General features: G+C 42.9%; 1 protein-coding gene across 1 annotated transcript in view; it reads right to left on the minus strand.

The window, feature by feature from the left end:
- Positions 1–26896, minus strand: part of LOC120021872 (GDNF family receptor alpha-2-like) — a 94705-nt gene that overhangs the window by 52860 nt on the left and 14949 nt on the right. The window contains exon 2 of the mRNA XM_038965716.1: positions 17233–17492. Coding sequence (XP_038821644.1) covers positions 17233–17492 — 260 coding nt within the window. The remainder of the gene's footprint in view (positions 1–17232; positions 17493–26896) is intronic.

Raw genomic sequence — 26896 nt, forward strand, 5'->3', positions numbered from 1 at the left:
CGCAGGTTAGTCTAGGTAATTGAGCTAATATGTACATGTAGGTAGAGTTAAAGTGCATAGATAATAAACAGAGAGTAGCAGCAGCGTAAAAGGGGGCAAGGGGAGGGGACAATGCAAATAGTCTAGGTAGCCATTTGATTAGCTGTTCAGGAGTCTTATGGCTTGAGGATAGAAGCTGTTAAGAAACCTTTTGCACCTAGACCTGGTGCTCCGGTATCGCTTGCCGTGTGGTAGCAGAGAAAACAGTCTATGACTAGGATGGCAATTTTTAGGGCCTTCCTCTGACACCACCTGGTATAGAGGTCCTGGATGGCAGGAAACTTGGCCCCAGTGATGTACTGGGCTGTACGCACTACCCTCTGTAGTGCCTTATGGTCAGAGGCCGAGCAGTTGCCATTCCAGGCAGTGATGCAACCAGTCAGGATGCTCTAGATGTTGCAGCTGTAGAACTTTAAGAGGATCTGAGGACCCATGCCAAATATTTTCAGTCTCCTGAGAGGGAAAAGGCTATGTCATGCTCTCTTCATGACTGTCTTGGTGTGTTTGGACCATGCTAGTTTGTTGGTGATTATGGACACCATGGAACTTGAAGCTCTCAACCTGCTCCACTAAAGCCCCTTCGAGGAGAATGGGGGCGTGATTGGTCCTCCTTTTCCTGTAGTCCACAATCATCTCCTTTGTCTTGATCATGTTCAGGGAGAGGTTGTTATCCTTGCACCACATGGCCAGGTCTCTGACCTCCTCCCTATAGGCTGTCTCATCATTGTTGGTGATCAGGCCTACCGCTGTTGTGTCGTCGGAAAACGTAATGATGGTGTTGGAGTCGTACATGGCCATGCAGTCATCAATGAACAGGGAGTACAGGAGGGGACTCAGCACGCACCCCAGAGGGTCCCCCGTGTGGAGGATCAGCGTGGCAGGTGTGTTATTACCTACCCTTACCATCTAGGGGGCAGTCCGTCAGGCAGTCCAGGATCCAGTTGCATAGGGAGGTGTTTAGTCCCAGGGTCCTTGGCTTAGTGATGAGCTTTGAGGGCACTATGGTGTTGAATGCTGAGCTGTAGTGAATGAATAGCATTCTCACGTAGGTGTTACTTTTGTCCAGGTGGGAAGGGCAGTGTGGAGTGCAATAGAGACTGAATCATCTGTCGATCTGTTGAGGCGGTATGCAAATTGGAGTGGATCTATGGTTTCTGGGATAATGGTGTTGATTCAATCTCCTTTCAAAGCACTTCATGGCTATAGATGTTAGTGCTACGGGTCAGTAGTTATTTAGGCAGGTTACCTTAGTGTTCTTGGGCACAGGGACTATGGTGGTCTGCTTGAAACATTTTGGTATTGTAGACTCAGTTAGAAACAGTTTGAAAATGTCAGTGAAGACACTTGCCAGTTGGTCAGTGCATGCTCGGAGTACACATCCTGGTAATCCGTCTGGCCCTGCGGCCTTGTGAATGTTGACCTGTTTAAAGGTCTTGTCACATCGGCTATGGAGAGCTTGATCACACAGTCGTCCGGAACAGCTGATGCTCACATGCATGCTTCAGTGTTGCTTGCCTCGAAGCGAGCATAGAAGTAATTTAACTCGTCTGGTAGGCGCGTGTCACTGGGAAGCTCATGGCTGTGCTTCCCTTTGTAGTCTGTAATAGTTTGCAAGCCCTGCCTCATCCGACGAGTGTCGGACTGGTGTAGTACGATTCAATCTAAGTCCTGAATTGACGCTTTGCCTGTTTGATGGTTCGTCAGAGGGCAGAGCGGGATTTCTTACAAGCGTCCAGGTTAGTTCCGCTCCATGAAAACGGCAGCTCTACCCTTTTGCTCAGTGCGGATGTTGCCTGTAATTCATGGCTTCTGGTTTGGGTATGTTCGTACAGTCACTGTGGGGACAACGTCATTGATGCACATATTTATGAAGCCAGTGACGGATGTGGTGTACTCCTCAATGCCATCGGAAGAATCCCGGAACATATTCCAGTCTGTGCTAGCAAAACAGTCCTGTAGCATCATCTGTCCACTTCTTTATTGACTGAGTCACTGGTGCTTCCTGCTTTCATTTAATTCTGCTTGTATTCAGGAATCAGGAAGATCGAATTATGGTCAAATTTGCCAAATGGAGGGTGAGGGAGAGCTTTGTACGCGTCTCTGTGTTTGGAGTAAAGGTGATCTAAAGTTTTTTCCCCCTCTGGATGCACATTTTAACATGCTGGTTGAAATTAGGTATACGTTTCACTGCATTAAAGTCCCCAGCCACTAGGAGCGCCGCCTCGATGAGCGTTTTCCTGTTTGCTTATGGCCTTATACAACTCATTGAGTGCGGTCTTAGTGCCAGCATCAGTTTGTGGTGGTAAATAGACAGCTACGAAACATATAGATGAAAACTCTCTTGGTAAATATCTACAGCTTATCTTGAGATACTCTTCCTCAGGCCAGCACAACCTTGAGACTTCCTTACTATTAGATTTCATGCACCAGCTGTTGTTTACAAATATACACAGACCGCCACCCCTTGTCTTAACCGAGGCGGCTGTTCTATCTTGCCGATGCAGCGTAAACCCCGCCAGCTGTATGTTATTCATGTCGTCGTTCAGCCATGACTCGGTGAAACATAAGATATTACAGTTTTTAATGTCCCGTTGGTACTGTGGTTCTTCCTTTAAAAGTTGTGGTGTACAGCAGCACAGCTTGCTGGCGGCCGCAGAATTCTATGGCACGTTATTTAAGTGTCAGCCATTGTTGCTTGAATGCTGCAATTTACCATAATCTGCCACCATCTACCACAAACGATCGTGGCATCAGCTCAAAACTTTTAAAGGAAGGGATTTGGGCCTCGTCGGGTGTCTGAAGTAAATCCTTTGCGCCCGACTTGTTAAAGAAAGAATCTTTGTCCAGTACGAGGTGAGTAATCGCTGTCCTGATACCTTTTCGGTCATAAGAGATGGTGGCAGAAACATTATGTACAAAATAAGTTACGAATAATGCGAAAAAACACACAATAGCACAACTGATTAGGAGATCGTAAAACGGCAGCCATCTCCTCCGGCACATTATAATTTTCTGTCTTGACTTGAGTGAGTAGTTACCTGGTCTGAAAAAAGTGTTTATTGAGAATGCTCTAATGTCGTTACCAACTTTTACAATTCTGATATCTTCTTTAATTGTGATTTATTCAGCCCAGATGCACATGCAGTTGTATTGTTTTTAATAAAACCTTTAATAGCGTCACACAAAATCCAAGGATCATCGACTGAATTAATTCGATTCTGTTTTTGGAATTGTTCACAGAAAGTAGGATATTGTAGTAAGGATACATTAAAGTGCCATCTTGTGGCAGTAGTAGGCACGATGATCAGATAGGCTCATGTCAAATTTCTATTTTTTGATTAAAGAAAATAGAGGAGTGGATAGTATGAAAACGATTTGGGATAATGTTTTTTACCTGATTGAATAGAAAGAGTACTCTTTTGCTTAAGGGTTAAGAACTCAGAAGTAATCAGAGAGTATGTGTTGGAGACCATTGGTTGCCTGTGGATTGTAGTTGGTCTTAGTGGATTTGTCCTGCATGTTCAGCATGGCCTTCATGTCTGTTCCAATAGCCAGATGGAATTCAGTTAATTCTAACAATATGCTGTTCAGATAATAAAAACACGTAAGCTCATATGAATTTGGAGCATAAACATATTTTGATATAATGTCAGATATTTTTCTTTTTGTATACATTTAAGGAAAGTGATTCTGCCTTCTTGGTCTACGCCTTTAACAAGGATGTTGATTTTGAGTTTCTTATGTATCATTATGATTACACCCTTAGTTTTGTTTGGGTCTAATAAAAAAGCAGCCAGTTTGTACAAATGGTTCTCTATTCTATGTGTCCTTTTGGAGCAGGAGTGTTTCTTGGAGCATTGCTATATCAATATGGTTTCTTGATAGAATATCAAGTTCCATTTGAGAATAGCTAGTGTTGCCATTGTTTGTCTACAATGTAATTGTTATCTTTAGTGTTGATAAGCCCATGGGTGTAAAATATAAGCAGGGCCCACAGGCAAACACAACCATTGGTTGCTTCCCACCGAGAAGACCCTGTCTATAAACCATTCCCCCACCTCCCCTTCCCCGTCCCCCCTTCCCCAGCCCCCCTCCTCCCTAGGCCTCAGCCCTCCCTCCTCGGTTCCCCTCCCTTTGCACTATAATTACAGGGTTGTAGCATAACATATGGAATCTCTGAAGCAGCATATTTTTGGTCTTATGACATACAGTACCAGTCAAAAGTTTGGACACACCTACTCATTCAAGGGTCTTTCTTTATTTTTACTATTTTCTACAATGTAGAAACCCTTTGCCTTGATGACAGCTTTGCACACATTTGGCATTCTAATTTAATTTAATAATTTCTACACCAGTAATAATATTGGCAATATCTTTTGAAATGCTAGAAATAAAACATTTTCTCTGTAGTAATGGTAAAAACGGTCAAGAATCTGCACTCAGTTTATTCTCTGTGGCACTCAGAGGCTGCATTGTAGCCTACATAAAAGCCATCATCACAACAATTATTTTCTGGGTGATTTTTTTTCTCGGTTGCACAGCAAGATATTTATGAGCAATTTAGAACAGACGGAAATGGCTTGTGTCAACTTGAGCTAGCTAACTACACTACATGTAGTGATGCCAATTTAGCAATGTTGTTGCTAGATTAAGCAACTTTTCAGACTACCCTGGCAACTTTTTTCAAATAGCACCTAGCAACAAATTTCGCTACTTTTAAAAATGTATTTTGAACTTTTAGCAACTTTTGAAAAGTGACTCAAGAGCTAAAATGCACGCATTTTCCCTCTAAATGACACAAAAAATGATTTTCTCTGTCACAACACACGTGCCTAGCTGCAAAAGTGCATTGTGAGTGACATCAGCAGCAGGCGCCACAGTTGCCACAGTTGGTTAAGAAAGTGGATAACTGCAAAAGCGCAGAAGCTACTATGGCAATGGCTTTTGCGGAGCATTGTTCGCTGCTAGCATGTGACCATTTAGGTATGTCTTGCAAAGCTGCCTTTTCAGATTCTGTGGCAACAACAACTTCCAAATGTACCGCACCAAGTGCACAGAAATGGTTAGGGGAGTACTGGCTCCTTATTTTCTCAAAAGTGTAACATCAGATGTGGGGGATGAGAAGTTCAGTCTCCTTTTGGATGAGTCCACAGATGTCAGTGTCTCGAAATACCTGGGTGTGGTGATTCGGTATTTCAGTGCTAAAAGAAGAACCGCTGTGTCCACATTTCTCGGGTAAGTTGAATTGGAGGGGGCGATGCCAGATCAATAGCAAAGGAGGTAGTTGAGTTTCTTGAGAAGTGTAACCTTAAAAAAGAGAATCTTCAGGGTATTGGCACTGATAATGCGTCCGTGATGACTGGGGTGCACAACGGGGTGCACAGGATTTTAAAGGAAGAATGTGCATTGACCAATTTGGTACTCATCGACTGTGTGTGCCATTCTTTACAATTGTCTGTCAGTGCAGCATCCAAAGAAACCATTCCTAGGAGTGTTGAGTAATCAGGGAAACCTACAACTGGTTTTCGATTTCCACAAAACGGCGCGAGGGATACAAAGCAGTGTATGCCACCATTAATTGTGGCCAAAAACCACTGCAGATCACCAAAGTTTGTGCCACATGTTGGCTATCGATTGAGCCTGCGGTAACTCATATATTGAGCCAGTGGGAAGAACTGAAACTCCACTTTGAGTTGACCAAGGCCAGTGAGCATTGCTACATGGTGGATGTGCGCCATGCCATGTACATGGACAAGACCAACTATGTCTACCTGACATTCTTTAAATCAATCCTGTCCGACGTACAAGTTGCAGTGAAGTCATTTGAGGGAGAGCAAACAGATCCTGTCAAGCTTTTGGACAAGCTGGTATACCTCTTAACATCAATTTGCAGCAGGGTAGTCAACCATATGGCAAACATTGATGTCCTGAAATATGCCATTGATGGACATCTCAGTCCATCACCATACTTTGGGTACCTTTTCGAGAGCACGGTGTACCAACTCAGTCTTGCGCCAGTGGACGAAAAGGTCATTCGGGGACAGTGCATCAACTACATTGTTTCTTTAAGCAAGGAGCTGCAACAAGGCTCCCATACACCCTAGAATCCTTGCGAAACATGGCCTTGTTCAGTGTTAAGGAAACGCTAAAGCACAATTAAAGGCATCACTGAAATTATTAATGTAGCTGAGCTACTGGGGTACCAGCCCCAAACAATTGATAAAATAGTTTCCCAATGGAGAAACATCCATTTGTTTAGGTGGGACTCAACTGAAAATACAGTCAAGTTTTGGAGTGAAGTGAATAACTACACTGACTTCTCCGGGTCAAATCCATTTGAAGAACTGTGCAAAGCTGCAATCGCTGCCCTCTCCTTGCCACACTCAAATGCGGAGTTTGAACGGCTGTTCAGCCAAATGAGTGTGGTCAAGTCAAAGTTAAGAAATAGAATGTCACTGCACACTCTCAACTCCATATTCCTGTTGCGGTATGGACTGAAGCTGGCTGGTGATACCTGTTACCAGCATAAACTACCAAGTGAAGTTCTGCAGCAGTTTGGCACCACAGCAGCATACAGCTTTAAGGCCACTCCATCCTCGTCTGCTGGTTCCAGCTCCGTGACAATGCAGTTGGACAGTGAAAATTAAGAGGATTTCCTTGCCAATCTATGATTTATCATATTTACAGTACGTATGCAAGGAGTGGACTTTCTGGAACTGGCGGAGACACACAGCTGATGGTGGCAGTGTGCACTGCAGTGTGAGCGAGAACAGTGGCAATATCTGGAGTAAACCATTGAGCAGCTAGCCAGCCAAGCAGCACAACAACCTGGAGAAAGCTGGAGAGAGCTGGAGAGAGATGCCTAAGTGCACACATCATTATTGGAGTTAAGTTGCTTGTTCAATAAGATAGCATATATACCTTGTTATTAGCTTGTACCTATAATTGTTGATCAGTTAGGTAGCATGTTAAAACCTGTTTGGGATAGGGGGCAGCATTTTCATTGAAATGCGTGCCCAGATTAAACTGCCTGCTACTCTGTCCCAGATGCTAATATATGCATATTATTAGTAGTATTGGATGAAAAACACTCTGCAGTTTCTAAAACTGTTTGAATGATGTCTGTGAGTATAACAGAACTCATATGGCAGGCGAAAACCTGAGAAAAATTCAACCAGGAAGTGGGAAATCTGAGGTTTGTAGTTTTTCAAAGCTTGGCCTACCGAATACACAGTGTCTATGAGGTTAAGTTGCACTTCCTAAGACTTCCACTAGATGTCAACCGTCTTTAGAAACTTGTTTCAGGCTTCTGCTATAAAGGAGGGGGGAATGGGAGCTGAATGAGTCATGGGTCTGGCAGAGTGTCTCAGGCTCGTGACGCGCACTCCCGACAGAGTTAGCTCTCGTTCCAGTGCTTTGCTACAGACAATGGAATTCTCCGGTTGGAACACTATTGATGATTTATGTTAAAAACATCCTTAAGATTGATTCCATACATCGTTTGATATGTTTCTACGACCTGTAACGGAACTTTGAGTTTTTGTCTGGACGTCGTGGTCATGAAGATGGATTACTGGGCTGAACACGCTAACAACTAGTGGCTATTTGGACATAAATGATGGACTTTATAGAACTTTATGGAACAAACCAATCATTTATTGTTTAACTGGGATTCCTGGGAGTGCATTCTGATGAAGATCATCAAAGGTAAGTGAATATTTATAATGTTATTTCTAACTTCTGTTGACTCCAACATGGCGGATATTTCTTTGGCTGGATTGGGCTCTGAGCGCCGTACTCAGATTATGCTTTTTCCATAAAGTTTTTTGAAATCTGACACAGCGGTTGCATTAAGGAGAAGTCTATCTTTAATTCTGTGAATAACACTTGTATCTTTTATCAATGTTTATTATGAGTATTTCTGGGATTTCTGTGGCTATCTACAAAAACACCGGATGTTTTGGAATCAAAACATTACTGCACGTAACGCGCCAATGTAAACTGACATTTTTTTATATAAATATGCACATTATCGAACAAAGCATACATGTATTGTGTAACATGATGTCCTATGAGTGTCATCTGATGAAGATCATCAAAGGTTAGTGATTCATTTTATCTATATTTCTGCTTTTTGTGACTCCTATCTTTGTCTGGAAAAATGGCTGTGTGTTTTTTTGACTTGGCTCTGAACTAATATAATCATATGTTGTGCTTTCGCTCCCTTTTTGAAATTGGACACGGTGGGTAGATTCAGAAGATGTTAATCTTTCATTTGCTGTATTGGACTTGTTAATGTGTGAAAGTTACATATTTCTAAAAAATATTTTTGAATTTCCCGCGCTGCCTTTTCAGCGGAATGTTGTCGAGGGGTCCTGCTAGCGGAATGCCTGCGCTATAAAGGTCAACTAACTACCAATACACTGCTTAAAACTATAATTGTTCAGAATGTGTAGGTTTACTAGTTAAAAACAAAATAAATAAAATGTAATTGTTCAATAATGTGTAATTGTTCAAAAATTCAATGTGTTGTGTTTAAAAATATAAATATCTGATCATATGAAATGTATTGTGTTTATATTACTTTTACAAATAAAAATATGTGATACTAAACAAACAAATCTAAACGAACAAATGTCAAATCAGATTTTTGCCGAGATGGCCAGTCAATTTGAGTAACATTATTGTGTATTCTACGTAATGACGCAGTTTTAGGTTATTACGTAATGATGTCATCATGCAATGACATCACAACGTCATTTAGCAACTTTTAGCAACAAATCGACTTGCCTCTAGAAACTTCCCCTGAAAATTAGTTGGCAACACTGACTACATGACCAAAAGTATCTGGACACCAGTTCGTGGAACATTCCAAAATCACGGGCATAAATATGGAGTTGGTCCCCCCTTTGCTGCTATAACATCCTCCACTCTTCTGGGAATCCAGAGGTAGCTCGCTTGATTGAGTTTGTAAATTAAAACACAAAAACATAATGGTTCTAAATAGTACCAGATAGGGGTTCTTTGGGTTGTAACCATAGTGGAATTATTTTTTTGTGTGTAGGACAGCGTTTCCCAAACTCGGTCCTCGGGACCCCAAGGGAGGCACGTTTTCCCCCAACACTACACAGCTGATTCAAATTATCAAAGCTTGATGATTAGTTGATTATTTGAAATCAGCTGTGTAGTGATAGGGTAAAAAACCAACTGTGCCCCCCTTGGGGTCCCGAGGACCGAGTTTGGAAAACCCTGGTGTAGGAGATAGGAAGGGAAGACAGAAGAGAGGAGAGTGGAGGAGAAGATTCATAAAGCTCTGATATATCTGTTAGTGCTTTTAAATCCTGTCAACAGCTGGAGGAAAACACAATCCGCATTCTGTACATCAAATAACAACAGAACAGAGGTGTTTACATACCAGGCATATGTTCACACAAATGTTAACTACGGTTTCTAATGGCCTGAGTAAACTGTAGCTAATCAGGTGAGTCATCCTAGCTTGTTATGAATAAGTTGTTGTTTAGGACTCCCTGGGTTGCAATTGTGTCACACCCATTATTTGTTGCTTCCCATTTACGGGTAGTGTTTGACATAATGCAAGCACACAACGTTTTTCTAAAATGATCAGCAGCCAAAACTTGTCTTAGAAGATGATAGGCTCTGGTTCTACTGGCATGCATTGAAATGCATGGCCTTTTTTGTGTCGTTCTTTTGCAAATGACTATAAATTAACAGGCTTATTTCCTAAAACTTGTTAACACCATACCTCATATTAAGGTGTGGGAAATTCATTGTGTGACAAGAAATAACTAGCAGGTCTATTAGGCTCCAGCAGCTAGAATGTGTATGTCCACAAATCAACTGTGGGAACATGGCGTCATTCAACACCAGACAACAGAAAGAGCTGGCTGCTAATATGTAAGAGATTGTACAATAGATTGTTTGTGAGGCGATTACCTCTGCCTATGACTTACAATTAAAACCAGTAAATGAATCATTGGCGGTGCTCACTGCTAAAGTGGATACCTATTCAACTAAAGTGTAAAGACTAGAGATGACAGCCAATGTGACAGAGGTGCGACTCCATGACCTGGAAACAGCGCGAGCTAAGTAGGAAGGGATGATCAAACGGAAACGGAATCACTCAAACATCATTTCAATGTGCGAATCACAGGATTTGAAACTGGTGAGGAAGCGCGCAAACCAACTTCCTTCAGGAGCAATCTTTTCTATGGACAGTTCGGGCAGGAGAAGCTGGGTCCAATGCCGCTGATGCAGGGAAGGGGATCAGCATCTACCCAGATCTCAGTGCCGAACTGATAAAACAGAGAGACCTACAATGAGGTGAGATCCCAGCTACACAAGATAAACCTGAGATGCTGCTTCATCCACCGGTAAAACGAATCTTGACACTCCAGAACACAACACACACACATTTTCCAATGCCAAGGAAGCACATGAAACCCAACACACAAGGGGACAAGCTGACAGATGGAACCACATAACTAGCTCATTATTCAGCTATGCAATCCATGCACAATCACGCAGCGTAGCCTATGGCTATGATGTTGCCCTCAGCATAAGACAATGATGAGGACACCCCCTAATGTTTGGGTACAAGGAGCAATATTACTATTATTGCTGAGTATTGGACTTGTTATAATTATATTAGCCTATGGTCCAGGACATTTACATAGTGATGACACCATGTCAATTACTGAACAATTGACAATATCTGGGGGTGTCATAGGTACTGGGACTGCTTTCTTGTGTGGCTACAGCACATTGAATCCATTTGGGCTAAATATGACAATAAGTCGATAGCTATCCCCGACAATTTTTGGTTTAATTTTGTATTTATTTTTTACTACTAGTGCCGAGAGATGGCCATTCCGATGTGGGCTACTTACTGTAAGTGATAATGCCAGAGAAGCCGATGTTTGGAAGATATATTGGCACGGGTATTGTTAGGCCCAAGACGAAGTCGAGCAAACACCGGTTTCGAGGGAATTATAACTTTTATAGAAGGGGTTACCAACATATTTAAATAATGATTGACATATTTTCATTAAAAACATTATTTTGATTAATTTATTCATACTATCTAATCCTTCCACGAGATATAGTCACAAATGTAAGGTTGCTACCCAAGCCGACTGGTCGGTCGTTCGTATTTATTTGGATACATCCATAACGATGAGCTGATGTGCCGCAATTTTGCCTGACATAGAAAATGTGCTCACTCATCAGTTCACAATTGTTAGTCAACAACACAGCTAATACAATCACATCAAACTAAAAGCTGGAAAGACTACAAACTAGCTGCACTTGGTTTCATTTGACCTTTTTTCAATTGACAATTCTTTGTATATTGTATATCCAAGAAAATGATGCCAGCTGATTCATGATTTAGACTGGCTGAGAAACACTGCCTGCCTGTCTGTCTCATCCCGACTCCGAACACGTTCATTACTATGGGACAGCTGGAGATTTGAATATTGAAACAATGTTGCAAACGTCGGAGAGACAGACAGGTTTATCTTCCCAGCTGGGGTCCCTGAGGAGAAATTTGAGAACCACTGATTGATTTCGTCAAACGTTCTCAATTGACACAAGGCCATGCGTGAGTCACTCACAAGAAGCCGTCACTGGCCATGGTCATACATAATATGTAATGGCATAACACGAAATTAGATAAACTGGTATGACACTATCACTTACGGTTTTCTGTGAGCAAACCCAACTAGCTCTCACAGTCTCAGGTCAGAATTAGACATTCATCCATGTCTCTCAAACTTCAAATTTAGAAGTGCTTAATTACTTCTCTGTATCGTTCAAATGTGAAGGTTGGACATTAACTCCGAATGGTTAAGGTTTGCATTAGGCTTAAAACAAATATATATATAAAAAAAAATATATTATATCGCTGGATTTAAACATGCAACCAGAGGCAGATTCTTATGCCCGTCCACCGTTACCGTCCACGTCCACCGTTCCCGTCCACGACGTCTACTTGAAGGTAACAGCACTCACTGTTGCCGCTAGTGGCTAGCTACCACGTCATCTCCCAACGTCCTCAGACATGGATGGACATTGAATACTGACTTGTATCACGGGTTACCTGCCTGAGCAAACCATGCCCCAAAATATTCAAATGAGCCGCCTCCCCTACATTTTAATTATCACTAAAAGAGCAAAGAACCGTTTTGTGAACTGTAAAGAAGCATGGATGAGCTGAAAGGGTTCTTAGAGTCATTATGGTTCCCAGTGGTGATGTTGGCATGTACATCTTGGTGGGCCAAAAAAAAAAAAAAGTTTAATTCATTCCAGCAAAGCCACTACACAACACTAAACAATACATTAATTGCACTATAACGATGACAAACGGTGCCCAAAAACTGCCAGAGCTTTCTTTTCAGAACCATGGAGTGAATCCTTACCACATGTACACCTGGCTATCAGCGGAGCCTTGTCTGGCTGCGAAACAATTCATTCAGCCTCATTTACTGCCTTTAAAAAAAATATATAGCAGGTATGGTTGGCTTGCTTAAACGAATGTGGTTTCTACTGACAATTGAGATATACAAACTATGGCATAAGGAAACAGTGAGAGGATAAGAGGCAATCCGTAATTTCGATTAAGACATTAATGAACGAGCTAAGAGGGACGTAGTCAATATAACTATTTGTTCAGCACTTTTAAAATGTACAGTGACAGAATTCAGAACATGGGCCGTTCTTACAGTATTCTCCCTGTACACCAAGTCAGAACTGTGGGATAAATAAAGGGGGCATATAAGCAGACAATGAAAGCTCTTAGAATATTAAATTATGACATTTCTCTAAAACAGGTTATAGGCTACATGTGCACCACCAAGTCAGAACAGAACAGTAGGCCAAGTTATGAGGGGAAATAATACCTAATTATTAGGGTGAGGCACATGGGCTATTAACAGCTTACTACACAACCTTAACTTAGAACATTACCAACCCCATGCTCTGTATTTTCCATTGGCAGCCCAACACCACGGAAAGCACTGAGCTAGGCTGAAACACCTGCATTTTGAAGCTGCCTTACTCAAGAAGGCCAAAAAATATGTTTGTATGTGGCTTTGTGTATTCCTTTCCCAAATTTTTATTTTTTCTTCCCTTTTTTTCCCTTTTTTTTCACTCCATATACAACATTTTACAAACGAATAACAACTTACAGACATACAAAAAAAATGACTACAGCTAATCTGCCCACGCCCGCATGCTAACTTCCCCATCCTTAGTGCCTGCATTATTGTTTGCCAGTTGGCCTTAAATTGTACCAATTTGTTTTTCTCGGTCGCCCATGCTTTTCAAAATTTCAATAATACATAATTCGATTTTTCCATTGGGCATACATGGCGGATTGATTGATAGTATATGTTTTTTCACTACACACCCATGTCTCGAAATATGCAGACAGATGGATTAAAAGTAAGTTTACATAAAAATGGATAGCTCCGCCCACAACTTCTGGTCTTTATAGCGTTCCCAGAAAGCATGGATTATTGAGTCATTATTAGTTTTACACTTAAGACATGACTCTGCCGTTGTGCTGTAAAATGTGTAAATTTTGTCTCATTTTATGAATTCTCTACATTATTTTATAGTTGATTAAACATAAAAAAATGTTTTACTCTAATTTTGTTAGTTATGCTGCAACTTTCCCTCCATCTTGTGCCAACATCTTTTTAAGTCTTGGTTCCAATAGTTTATATTTTTTTCTAAGAGATTTTCAATTGGATAGGCTCTCTGCAAGGTATCATATGGACATTCTTTTCTGACTAAAATAAGATTCCTTCAAGGTTGCTCTGATGTCCAAAATATTTTCAATCGAAATGTTGTGATATGTAATTCGGAAAGTATTCAGACCCCTTGACTTTCTCCACTTTCTCTACATTACAGCCTTACTCTAAAATTGATTAAATTGTTTTTTTCTCTCATCAATCTACAAACAATACCCTATAATGACAAAGCAAAAACTGCTTTTAAGAAATGTTTGCAAACGTATAAAAAAACAAAAAACTGAAATATCACATTTACCTAACTATTCAGACCCTACTTTGTTGAAACACCTTTGCCAGCATTTACAGCCTCGAGTCTCCTTGGGAATGACGCTACAAGCTTGGCACACCTGTATTTGGGGAGTTTCTCCCATTGTTCTCTGTCAGGTTGGATGGGGAGTGTCACTGCATAGGTATTTGGCGGTGTGCTTAGGGTCGTTGTCCAGTTGGAAGGTGAACCATCACGCCAGTCTGAAAGCTCTGGAGCAGGTTTATCAAGGACCTCTCTGTACTTTGCTCCATTCACCTTTCCCTCGATCTTGACTAGTCTCTCAGTCACTGCCTCTGAAAACCATCCCCACAGCAGGATGCTGCCACCACCATGATTCACTGTAGGGATGGTGCCAGGTTTCCTCCAGACGTGATGCTTGGCATTCAGGCCAAAGAGTTCAATCTTGGTTTCATCAGACCAGAGAATCTTGTTTCTCATTGTCTGAAAGTCCTTTAGGTGCCTTTTTGGCAAACTCCAAGCTGGCTGTCATGTGCCTTTTACTGAGGAGTGGCTTCCGTCTGGTCACTCTACCATAAAGGCCTGATTGGTGGAGTGCTGCGAAAGATGGTTGTCCTTCTGGAAGGTTCTCCCATCTCCACAGAAGAACTCTGGAGCTCTGTCAGAGTGACCATCGGATTATTGGTCACCTCCCTGACCAAGGACCATCTCCCCCGATTGGTCAGACTCTAGGAAGAGTCTTGGTGGTTCCAAACTTCTTCCATTTATGATGGAGGCCACTGTGTTCTTGGGGACCTTCAATGCTGCAGAAATGTTTTGGTACCCTTCCACAGATGAATACTTTTTGCTCTGACGTGCACTGTCAACCGTGGGACCTTATGTAGACAGGTGTATGCCTTTCCAAATCATGTCCAATCAATTGAATTTACCACAGGTGGACTCCAATGAAGTTGTAGAAACATCTCAAGGATGATCAATGGGAACAGGATGCACCTGAGCTCAAGGTATTTTTGTTTTTTATTTTTAATAAATTTGCAACAATTTAAAAAAATATATGTTTTTGCTTTGTCATTATGGGGTATTGTGTGTAGATTGATGAGGAACACATTTTATTCAATCAATTTTAGAATAAGGCTGTAACAAAATGTGGAAAAAGTCAAGGGGTCTGAACATTTTCTGAATGCACTGTATTTGAACCGATGTACATTGTTCAGTCCAAAATTACTTTTTAAATCTATGATGGAAATAAATGAATTTCCTGTTACCAAGTCAGTTATGGTTTCTATGCCTTTAGTTTTCCATGTGGGCCAACGTATCGGTGAATTCTGAAAAGTTATCCAAGGATTGATCCATAAGGTTGTGTTTTTAGGGAATGATATTGGTTCTTGTAGAATACGTTTCATTTTCTTCCATATTGTTATACTATGAAGTTGTTCATGTTCTTAGCGTTATCTTTTGAAAATAGACACGTGAAAAGATTCTGCAGATTTTCAACATGTACCCATTGTTCCTCATTAGTGTATTTAACTATATGTCACAAGTAAAAGCCCTGGGTGGCGAGTTGATACAATTCCAAGTCTGGAAGGTTTAAACCACCTCAGACTTAGGAAGATGTAAAACTTTCCTTTTAAATCTATGAATTTTATTTGCCCATATAAAGTCTGTTATAACTGAGTATACTTTTTTAAAAGAATGACTTCGGTGGGGTAATTGGTATTACCCAAAAATAAACAGAAAAACTTTATCAGCCATGTAAAGAGGTTAATTCTACCTGTACGATTTATGGGAAGATTATTCCATTTAATTAGATTTGTTTTCATATTGTTGAGTAATGGAATAGAGTTATCTTTATATATTTGATGTTTGTTGTCACACATTCCTTTCCATTCCTCTCCTCTTTACCTCCTTGTCTTCGCCATTCCTCTCCTCTTCGCCTCCTTGTCTTCTCCATTCCTCTCCTCTTCACCTCCTTGTCTTCTCCATTCCTCTCCTCTTCACCTCCTTGTCTTCTCCATTCCTCTCCTCTCCACCTCCTTGTCTTCTCCATTCCTCTCCTCTCCACCTCCTTGTCTTCTCCATTCCTCTCCTCTCCACCTCCTTGTCTTCTCCATTCCTCTCCTCTCCACCTCCTTGTCTTCTCCATTCCTCTCCTCTTCACCTCCTTGTCTTCTCCATTCCTCTCCTTTTCACCTCCTTGTCTTCTCCATTCCTCTCCTCTTCACCTCCTTGTCTTCTCCATTCCTCTCCTCTTCACCTCCTTGTCTTCTCCATTCCTCTCCTCGTCACCTCCTTGTCTTCTCCATTCCTCTCCTCTTCACCTCCTTGTCTTCTCCATTCCTCTCCTCTCCTCCCTCCATGTGTTTAGTGAGCCAGTATATTTCTGAAAATACTAGAGTATAATACAGACACCCCCCCCTCCCCACACACACACACACAAAGCTGGGATGCTTATATAAACACAACATTTTAATTTTTCTTTATGGGCAAAACAGGAAGCCACAGTGACAGATGTATTATATCTGATAACAGTCACCTAGAAGCTCCCTCTCTAGCTTGCTCTCTCTCTGTCTGTGCCCTTGAGCTCTGTGTGCCACCAGTCATGCTGAGGGGTAGAGTGTGTATGCCATTGTGTGTGTGTGTGTGTGTGTGTGTGTGTGTGTGTGTGTGTGTGTGTGTGTGTGTGTGTGTGTGTGTGTGTGTGTGTGTGTGTGTGTGTGTGTGTGTGTGTGTGTGTGTGTGTGTGTGTGTGTGTGTGTGTGTGTGCGTTTGTGCATTGTCATATGTGTGTTCATGTGTTTGTGGGTTTGTGTTGGCAGCAAACGTCCAGAGAGGAAGGGAGAACAAAGAGAGAAACTCCTTAATGAGGCCTACTACCGCAACCACTAAACTAGGCCAGCTACCCGTGCCCAGAAAGAGAGAGAGTTTGTGTGTGTGTGTGTGTGTGTGTGTGTGTGTGTGTGTGTGTGTGTGTGTGTGTGTGTGTGTGTGTGTGTGTGTGTGTGTGTGTGTGTGTGTGTGTGTGTGTGTGTGTGTGAGGAGCCACCGTGAACACACACACAATACACACCAACACAAAGGGAGCATTGAGTTCGGAGCCAGCAGATGCACTCCAGGCAACCCCCTCCCTCCTCCTGCGTAGTCCAGGTAACTCACCGGTTTCTGTCAGGCCCTGGTGTATACTCCAGTAGTTCTGCAGACACTGAAGTTCTTTCTTCATGCCTCTCTTACAGCGACAGTTGTAGAGTGACGAGTCCTGTAGGACCTCTATGGCACCCTGGCACTCCCTGCTAGCCAGCATGGTCTGGCGATCTTGCGCCCCGCCTGACAGGCACTGACGCATAATCCTGTAGCTGGAGCTGCACTGGCTGTCCCCGTTACACAGCTCTAACGCCCGCACGCACTCCAGGGACTCCCTCCATCCATGTCCACACACACACACCACACACACACACCCTGCAGCAGAGAGAAAGGAGGAATAATGATTAGTCATAATGTTAATAATAGTTAACCCTGACACTAACACCCCCTACCCACACAGCATCTGGGGGGAAAGATCATAATTATAGTCAAGACTCACTAGCCAACTTGGCTAACAAAAACAAGTAAAATTGACAAACAAACCTCGCTGTTCAAATCTTTGAAGCGACCGCATATAGAAGAGCAGGATAGGTGGTCTCCTCCCGAGCATCTTATTGCACCACCAACGATTGACCCTGAAGCCACCAACGACTGACCCCGAACCCGAAGCGACCAATGACTGACCTAGAAGCCGAAGCCACCAATGGCTGACCCCGAAGTCGAAGCCACTAAGACTGCCCCCGAAGCCACCAATGACTGACCCCGAAGCCGAAGCCACCAACGACTAACCCCCGAAGCCACCAACGACTAACCCCCGAAGCCACCAACGACTAACCCCCAAAGCCACCAACGACTAACCCCCGAAGCCACCAACGACTGACCCCGAAGCTGAAGCCACCAACAACTGACTGCGAAGCCGAACCCATCAACGACTGACCCCGAAGCCACCAAAGACTGACCCCGAAGCCACCAACGACTGACCCCGAAGCCACCAACGACTGACCCCGAAAACGAAGGAACAGAAACCACTTCACCTTGTGGTTTCAGTTCCTTCGGCCACAGCCCTTGCCCCGGCTTCATCAGAACCTGCAGACTTGTCGGCAATACACGAGCCTGCTTCTCAGCACAAACTGTGAGCTTTCCCTGCAACACTGACGATTATGGGCAAGGATAGAAACATTTCAATGGATGAAATATATAATATATCAAGAGATGATTTGTATAGCCAGAAATGCAGCCTTTTTCCTGATGTGGATATGGAGGATTGGTTCATTAAGATTGGTTTTAAAGATTTGAAGCATATCAGACAGTTTTGTGTTAACCTCTATAGGATCGGTGGGTCCCCCGCGATACGGTTGAGCTAACGTAGGCTAATGTGATTAGCATGAGGTTGTAAGTAACAAGAACATTTCCCAGGACATAGAAATATCTGATATTGGCAGAAAGCTTAAATTCTTGTTAATCTAACTGCAATTTACAGTAGCTATTACAGTGAAAGAATACCATGATATTGTTTGAGGAGAGTGCACAGTTATGAACTTGAAAATGTAGTAATAAACCAATTAGGCACATTTGGGCAGTCTTGGCACAACATGTTGAAAAGAAACGCAATGGTTCATTGGATCAGTCCAAAACTTTGCACATACACTGCTGCCACCTAGTGGCCAAAATCTAAACTGCACCTGGGCTGGAATAATACATTATGGCCTTTCTCTTGCATTTTGAAGATGATGGTACAATAAAAATACAAAAAAAATGCATGTTTTTTTCTTTGTATTATCTTTTACCAGATTTAATGTGTTATATTCTCCTACATTAACTTCAAAGTGGTTATTTTCAAATGGTTTCAAGAATATGCATATCCTTGCATTAGGACCTGAGCTACAGGCAGTTAGATTTGGGTATGTCATTTTAGGCAAAAATTGAAAAAAAGGGACGGATCCTTAAGAGGTGAAGCCAGCAAAGCATACATTGCTGCAGTGCCCAGAGCCACAGCCTTCAAATAATGGCACCGGTCAAGATGTGAAAATATTCTTAAGCAGGTCAACAGAGGCATGTGCAGCATCCTTCATTGAAAGGAGTCGAGCACACATCAAAGTTGTAATAGATATTGTGCTTTTATGTGCCAAGCAGTACATGCTATTGCGTGGGCACCACGGAAACCAGGAGGCTCTTAATTAACTTGCAGCTATGATCCCGAGATTAAAAAAACGACTGGAGCAACAACCCAAGAATGGAACTCTGATGAGCCCTGATAGGGCAGCATCACTTCTACATTGCAAGACACTCATCGTGGTGCTTGATACCTGTCCCAAATACATTTTCCCCAACATGAACAGTCTTCTTCGAGACATAATCACTCTGCCTATCACCAGCTGCACTGTAGAATGTCTATTCTCCACTGCCAATTGGATCATAACGTGCAACAGGGCATCCATCCATCCATGCTCACAGGGCGCTTGAACAATTTGTCACTGCTCTCTTTTGAAGGAGAACTGACTGAGTCTTTGGCTTATGATGATATCATTTCAAAGTTCAACACCAAGCCCTGTCATCTTCTGCTGTGTCTGACAATGATGGCAGTTCTATGTTTTGTTTTTTTCCTGGTTCTTTCAGTGACCTTCAGTATGTTGCACTGGTTTATCTGATCTGATTGGCCTTTATTCTTCTATTCTGGTCATTTGAAATACATCTTTTTTTTGCACCATAAGGTTTCTTAAGACCTGCCTAAACGAAATCATACATTTCTTTGTGATGGTGTATTAAATGGATTTATTACGGATTTATTGCGCATTGAGGAAATGATGTCACTGTGCTTCTGTGGCTACATGCACCATGACACTGCCAATTTAATTTGTTCAGTTAGCAAACAAGACAGCTCATAGTCCATTGCCTTAATCACAGTCAACACTCCTTTATTTTATACCTGTGGAACACTGATTCTAAAATCAACGTGTATGTGCATTATGAACCTGAGACTCTCTTCTGTTAGATGGTCTGTCTAATTCAAGAGGTCTGGACTGCATGGAACTTTATGCGAAGAATTCGCATTTTGGTATATAAAAAAAAAAGCATGGCTCTGTTCGCTGCCTCAAATACACATGCTGGACATCAGTATCTTCACTCATAATTTGACAATGAATATAGGCTATTAATAATATTGTCACGAATCAGACTATTAGTTCCCCCACCACCCCAATTAGTTCAGCCGATATCCTGGATGGGACCCAGTTAAACTGAGAGGCCTGCCGAGCCAATTATGAACTGTGCAAACAACATTTCTGCAGGCCCACCCACCAACGAATTTCTGGCTATGCTACTGGTGTGTGTGTATATGTGGTAGCAGTGTAGAGCTGGCTACATGCTGTTTACAAGTGAGTTCTCTGAACGTGTCAAATACTGTCTGAGGAAATAACCTCTCCTCTATCCTCCACCTCTTCCATCCTTCTCGCCTCTCATCCTCTTGTCTCCTCTCCTTTCTCTTCTCCTATCCATTCCCTCCTGTCCTCTATATCCCAATCTCTCTCTCTCTCATATCCCTCTCTCTCATCTCTCTCACCCCTCCCCCTTTCTCTCTTCTTTCCTGTTTTAGATCACCTCAAAACATGACAAAAATGTAAATAATGTAAATATAGGAAAACTGCGTAAACTTCTGGATTTGTGAGTAATGGGTTCTAGATGAATCTATAAAAAAACGAATTGCGATTACACAGTGTGCCTGACTGGAAAAACATGCAGGTTGCACGTGAAAGGCAAAAATGTGACACACCACAGGCTAGTGCCACTACCGTGAACAGATTTCAGCACCAAGGACAGTTCTGCCGCGCGAGCCCATGCAGTCGTCAGACACAGAGGCAACCAGATTCACATGCACACACTTCAGCAAGCAGCTGAGACGGAGGGAACGTGCCCCATGCGCTGTCCCTTTGACCGTCAGCTCCTACCAGACAGGAGATCTTGAACGTCTCTCCATATTTTACCATCTAAAGAACTATGTTTGATATATATTACCCTGAATCACCTTTAGATGCTTACTACATCAGGTCACATAATTATCAAATAATAGGCTATACATTCTACTTTTATCAACATCCCTTTAGATCACAAACCTTCCCTTGCAGCAGCAAGGCACCAGGTGCACACAAAAAAGTATGGTTCTAAATAGTACCAGATAGGGGTTCTTTGTCTTGTAACCATGGTGGAACCCTTTTTTGAAGGTTCTATAAAGAACCATGGTCATACGTTCTAAATGATTTAGTCAATCGTTTTCAATTGACACAAGGCAATACGTGAGTCTTTCACAAGATACTGTCACTGGTCATAGTCATATATAAAAGTTAATAATACTCTTATTCATGTGTGGTTTTCCGTCAGACTAGACACTTTGTTGCGCATTGCTGCCTTTCACAGTTCGGAAAGTGCATTGCACATATGGTCTCAAAAAAAATGGAAAATGGAAAATAAACAACATTTCACCACCATCTAATGTCATATATAATTACCACTATCAGCAACACACCCCACCACCCCCTTCCACTACTTTGGCCCTAACAGATCCTACACCAGGCCATTGGCCTGGGAAGCTGGAACCCCTTCTCTCAAAACCCCCTGCAGTTTTTCTGCACTAAAATCTCTGACACCCCAAAACACCTCTGCTGCTTCCACCAATTAAATCTTCTGGGGTTTACATTCCATCTGTGCGGTACAATTAATGGCCATTATAGCTGAGGGTGCTGCAGCTCCTGCTAATAAATCAGAATAAAAATAAAGATACGAAAAAAAGATTTCAAAAATTCACGAAGGTAGTGCATTGGCCCTTTACTACAGACACCGGGGACCCCAGTTATCACTCCTTTCAGCGGCGCTCTACTCCGAAGAGCAAAGGACACAACCCTCATCCTGAAACACATCACCCTGACCAGCAGACGCACAAAAAGTTAACTTCTTGACAAAAACCCAAATCCTTCTTCACCCAGCCTGATACCACAAACAGATCGGCCAAAAGGAATGGATCCACTATCTTCACAAGACGTACTCCCACTGGGCCAGAGTCATACTGGGCATTTACCTCATCATTGCGTTGAGGCTCGGAAGCCTTCACCTCACGTCTGTCAGGTAAAATTTCAGAGAGTTCACTATCCGTCGTCTGCTCAGGGTTTTCAGGAGAGTAACATGTAATTACGTCTCCTGTTTGACTCAAAGGAGAAAGTTCTCTGCTTGTATTTCGGTCTGAACATCGTGCTCTTCTTTCTGCCTTATGTCATCTCACCGTACACCATCTTACAATATAGACTGGCATAACACAACTCTAAAGATACATTGGAATGACACCATCACTCACGGTTGCACAAAAAGAGCAGTGACAAAACCACGCCCCAAAATATGCTAATTAGCCACCTCCCCTATTTTAATTATCACTGAAAGAGCAAAGCACCTTTCCTGAACAATAAAAAACTGTTGAAGATCATTGAGTATTTATGGTTACACATAAAACCACCACGCTTCCCAAAGAACCCTAATTGTTTAGTGGGTGGAGGCATGAGTTCTTGGTATGTCCTTAACTTAATGTGTGGTCGTTGAGTGGGTGCCCTCTTACCTGTGTGTGTGTGTGTGTGTGTGTGTGTGTGTGTGTGTGTGTGTGTGTGTGTGTGTGTGTGTGTGTGTGTGTGTGTGTGTGTGTGTGTGTGTGTGTCTGCGTTTCTGCGTGCGTGTGTGTGCGTCTGCGTGCGTGCATGCGTGTGTGTGCCCTCTTACCTGTGTGTGTGTGTGTGTGTGTGTGTACTCACCCAGCAGAAACAGCACGCTGAAAACGTTCAACAGAATCATTGCAGGTTCCAGAGCAGTAATCCCAAAGTCACGAGGCGGAATGCGGACTTTCCGGGTCAGCCGTTAACGGCTAAATAAATTGGTAAATCGTTAAAACAGAGAAACATCTCTAACACTGCTCCTCACCGGTTAATAATCCAAAAACCACAGCCGTGCCGGACGAAACCAAAAACAAACACACGCAGGTCCTCATTTGAAACCACACACACAGGCTACACAGACACACATACTCTGACAGAGTGTTTTCATGTGAAACGGACCGTTAATGTTAACATCCTCTCTGGAAGGAGCAATTGTTGAAAATCATCCAAAGTTTCCCAGGTAATAACGTTCGTCCATGCGAGACAGAGGCCAACAAACTGCTTGACTGACTGAATGTCCGGTGTCCGCTAAAAGGTTTGAGTGTGCGCGTTCCTCTCTGACTTCGATTAGAGGATTCCGTTAAAAACGCTCTATCCTTGACCAGAAGCCACACGCAGTCAAACTTTCCTCTGTGAGTGTGTGATGGAGGATGGTACGTGCGCTTGAGTGAGCGAAAGAGAAAGAGAATGAGAGAGAGGGTGGGGGGGAGTGGACGGAAGGAGAGAAGGACGTCAGACAGCAGTATGCTATTTCTAACTCTGTTGTTCTTCCCGTCTCACAGAGGCAGCTGATGGCTTTTTAGTCCAGATGTCATTAAATAATTAAACTTCCGAGACCGGGAGTGTGTAGCCTATGTGATGGTAGCCTACACAAGCCTCCCCGGGAGACAGTCAACCTGTAATAGATCTAGGAGAGTTCTAATTCACTCCAGGAGCCTCAAGTCCGCCTGCAGGAGAAAAGCAGCTCCTCTCTCTCTCTCTCTCTTTCTCTCTCTCTCTCTCTCTCTCTCCTCCCCTCTGTCTCTCTCTCCTCTCCTCTCCCCTCCCCCTCTCTCCCTCTCTCTCTCTCTCCTCCCCTCTGGCTCTTCTCTCCCCTCCCCCACTCTCTCTTCTCTCTCTCTCTCTCTCTCTCTCTCTCTCTCTCTCTCTCTCTCTCTCTCTCTCTCTCTCTCTCTCTCTCTCTCTCTCTCTCTCTCTCTCTCTCTCTCTCTCTCTCTCTCTCTCTCTCTCTCTCTCTCTCTCTCTCTCTCTCTCCCCCCCCCACTCACATGCATAAATGTATGGGCTCTGCACGTCACCATGAATGCAATGAGAGTAGCCGTCCTTCACACAACACACACTCACTCAAACACTCTTAGGCCTCTATACACACGTACACTTATTTTATAGTGAACCGAGACGGTGCATGACCTGGGGTGTAGGGCATTAATCAAACCGAGCGAGGGTAATCGACGCACACTCACAAACACAGGGTTGGGGAGTAACTGATTTCATAATGTTGTAAGAATGAGAGTTCCAAACCTCTCTGCCAATAACAGCTAGTTTTCAATTTTACCCTCCCCACTCAGACCACTCCCCAACCAGTACTTGCTCTTGCTAAAAAGCTATTTATTTTTATTTTTTATAATTTTGATTGAAAACAATCACAGTAAGATACTTAATTGTTACCGTGAAATGATTTGATATTGAGATAAAAACAGTTGCATTGGGCCTTTAAGTTTGTTCCACCTGAGCCAGTCTGACAACAAGTCAGAGCAGCCTGATCACTAAAAATAGACTTAATATGTGGACGTTTGAAAAGGTCCTGAGCATGTCGATGTATGCCTTGGTGCTCACCAAAAACAAGAAAAACAATTGCCCAGCCCTGGGTAAAACTCACAATGCTAAGAGCTGAAACACTCTGCTCAGACCACTGCGCTGCGGCGGTTCACAACGCTCTAGCAAGCGGTTTGCAGAACGTTCCCCAAACCATAGCCCTAATCTTAATCTCTCTGAATGAATGTGTAAAAAATAGACGTTCATCCATAATTAGTCGAATTTTGAAGGGAAACTATGAGATCTTGTTGAGTGAGAGACCATTATGATGACACACCAAATGCATTTGATGGATCCTTTTTGTCTTCTTCTAATGCGTTTTAAGGGGAAAATAATCCGAAAGTAACTGAAAGTAATCAGATTATGTTACTGAGTTTGGATAATCCAAAAGTTATGGTACTGATTACAATTTTTGACAGGTAACTAGTAACGGATTACATTTAGAATGTAACCTACATAACCCTGCTTACACACACACACACACACACACACACACACACACACACACACACACACACACACACACACACACACACACACACACACACACACACACACACACACACACACACACACACACACACGCTAATATACATCCAATAGTATTACTGCTTTCTGCGCTGCAGGGTGAAACTCACACAACAATAAGATGGGTCAACAGTGATCCCCAACTGCACACACACACACACACACACACACACACACACACACACACACACACACACACACACACACACACACACACACACACACACACACACACACACACACACACACACACACACACTGAATTGTATCCGGCACAGTTTCCCCACACAAACTACTTTAAATCATTCCCAATATCTCCTCTCATCACTCTCTTTCCTCACTAACCTCCTATCACTCCCCTTGCCCGCTCTATTTCTCTTTTTCATTATCTCTCCCTTTCTTCTCTAGTTCTCCTTCTTCCATCTTTCTCTCTCCTCTGTCTCTCCACTCATCCCTCATCACTCTCCTCTCTCTCTCTCTCTCTCTCTCTCTCTCTCTCTCTCTCTCTCTCTCTCTCTCTCTCTCCATATCTCTCTCTCCCAGCCCCTATCTCTGCATCTCTATCTCTCTCCCTCTTCCCTCTCTTCCTCCTCCCTCTCTCCTCCCTCTCTCTTTCCCAGTGGAAAACAGTGGGGTCAGTCCCAATGAGCCGGACCTTTAATTTAATTAACCAAGCAGAAAGACTAATGAATAATTAAAGCTGGTTAATGAGCTGAAGTTAAAGGATACATCAGTGGTAATGATGGAGTGATGTTGGGCATGGTTAGAAGAGAGGGAATGCCCTGGGGCTGTTTCAGATCAAGGGTAAGGGATGGTACCTGGGATCTGAAAACTAGGCTAGAGTGTTTCGGCTGCCAGTTAATTGTGCACAATGTGTCTCCCCATTCAGGATTTTAACCAGCAACTTTCTGGAGGAGAGGAGATTGTTTTACACATTGGGTGATACAACTTTCTCTCTCTATGACAGTCCCATTATAATAGCAGAATGATAGCTGTCTCCTTCTCACTGTGTTCTAGTCTTCAAGATCTTTTCTCTCCATTCAGCAAAGGATGCTGCAGGACTTATATAAATACATTCAGCACGTACACCACATGACCAAAAGTATGTGGACACCTGCTTGTCGAACATCGCATTCCAAAATCACATGCATTCATATGGAGTTGTTTTCCCCTTTGCTGCTATAACAGCCTCTACTCTTCCGGGAAGGTTTTCCACTAGATGTTGGAACATTGCTGCAGGGACTTGCTTCCATTCAGCCACAAGAGCATTAGTGAGGTCCGGCACTAATGTTGGGCGATTAGGCCTGGCTCGCAGTCAGCGTTCCAATTCATCCCAAAGGTGTTTGATGGGGTTGAGGTCAGGGCTCTGTGCAGGCCAGTCAAGTTCTTCCACACTGATCTCGACATACCATTTCAGTATGGACCTCACTTTGTGCACGGGGGCATTGGCATGCTGAAACAGGAAAGGGCCTTCCCCAAACTGTTGCCACAAAGTTGGAAGCACAGAATCATCTAGAATGTAATTGTATGTTGTAGCGTTAAGATTTCCCTTCACTGGAACTAAGGGGCCTAGCCCGAACCATGACAAACAGCCCCAGACCATTATTCCTCCTCCACCAAACTTTACAGTTGGCACTATGCATTGGGGCAGGTAGCATTTTCCTGGCAAGTGTGATTCATCACTTCAGAGAATGCGTTTAGACTGCTTC

This window comes from Salvelinus namaycush, chromosome 26 (assembly GCF_016432855.1).
Source record: "Salvelinus namaycush isolate Seneca chromosome 26, SaNama_1.0, whole genome shotgun sequence".
NCBI classification, from domain to species: Eukaryota; Metazoa; Chordata; class Actinopteri; order Salmoniformes; family Salmonidae; genus Salvelinus; species Salvelinus namaycush.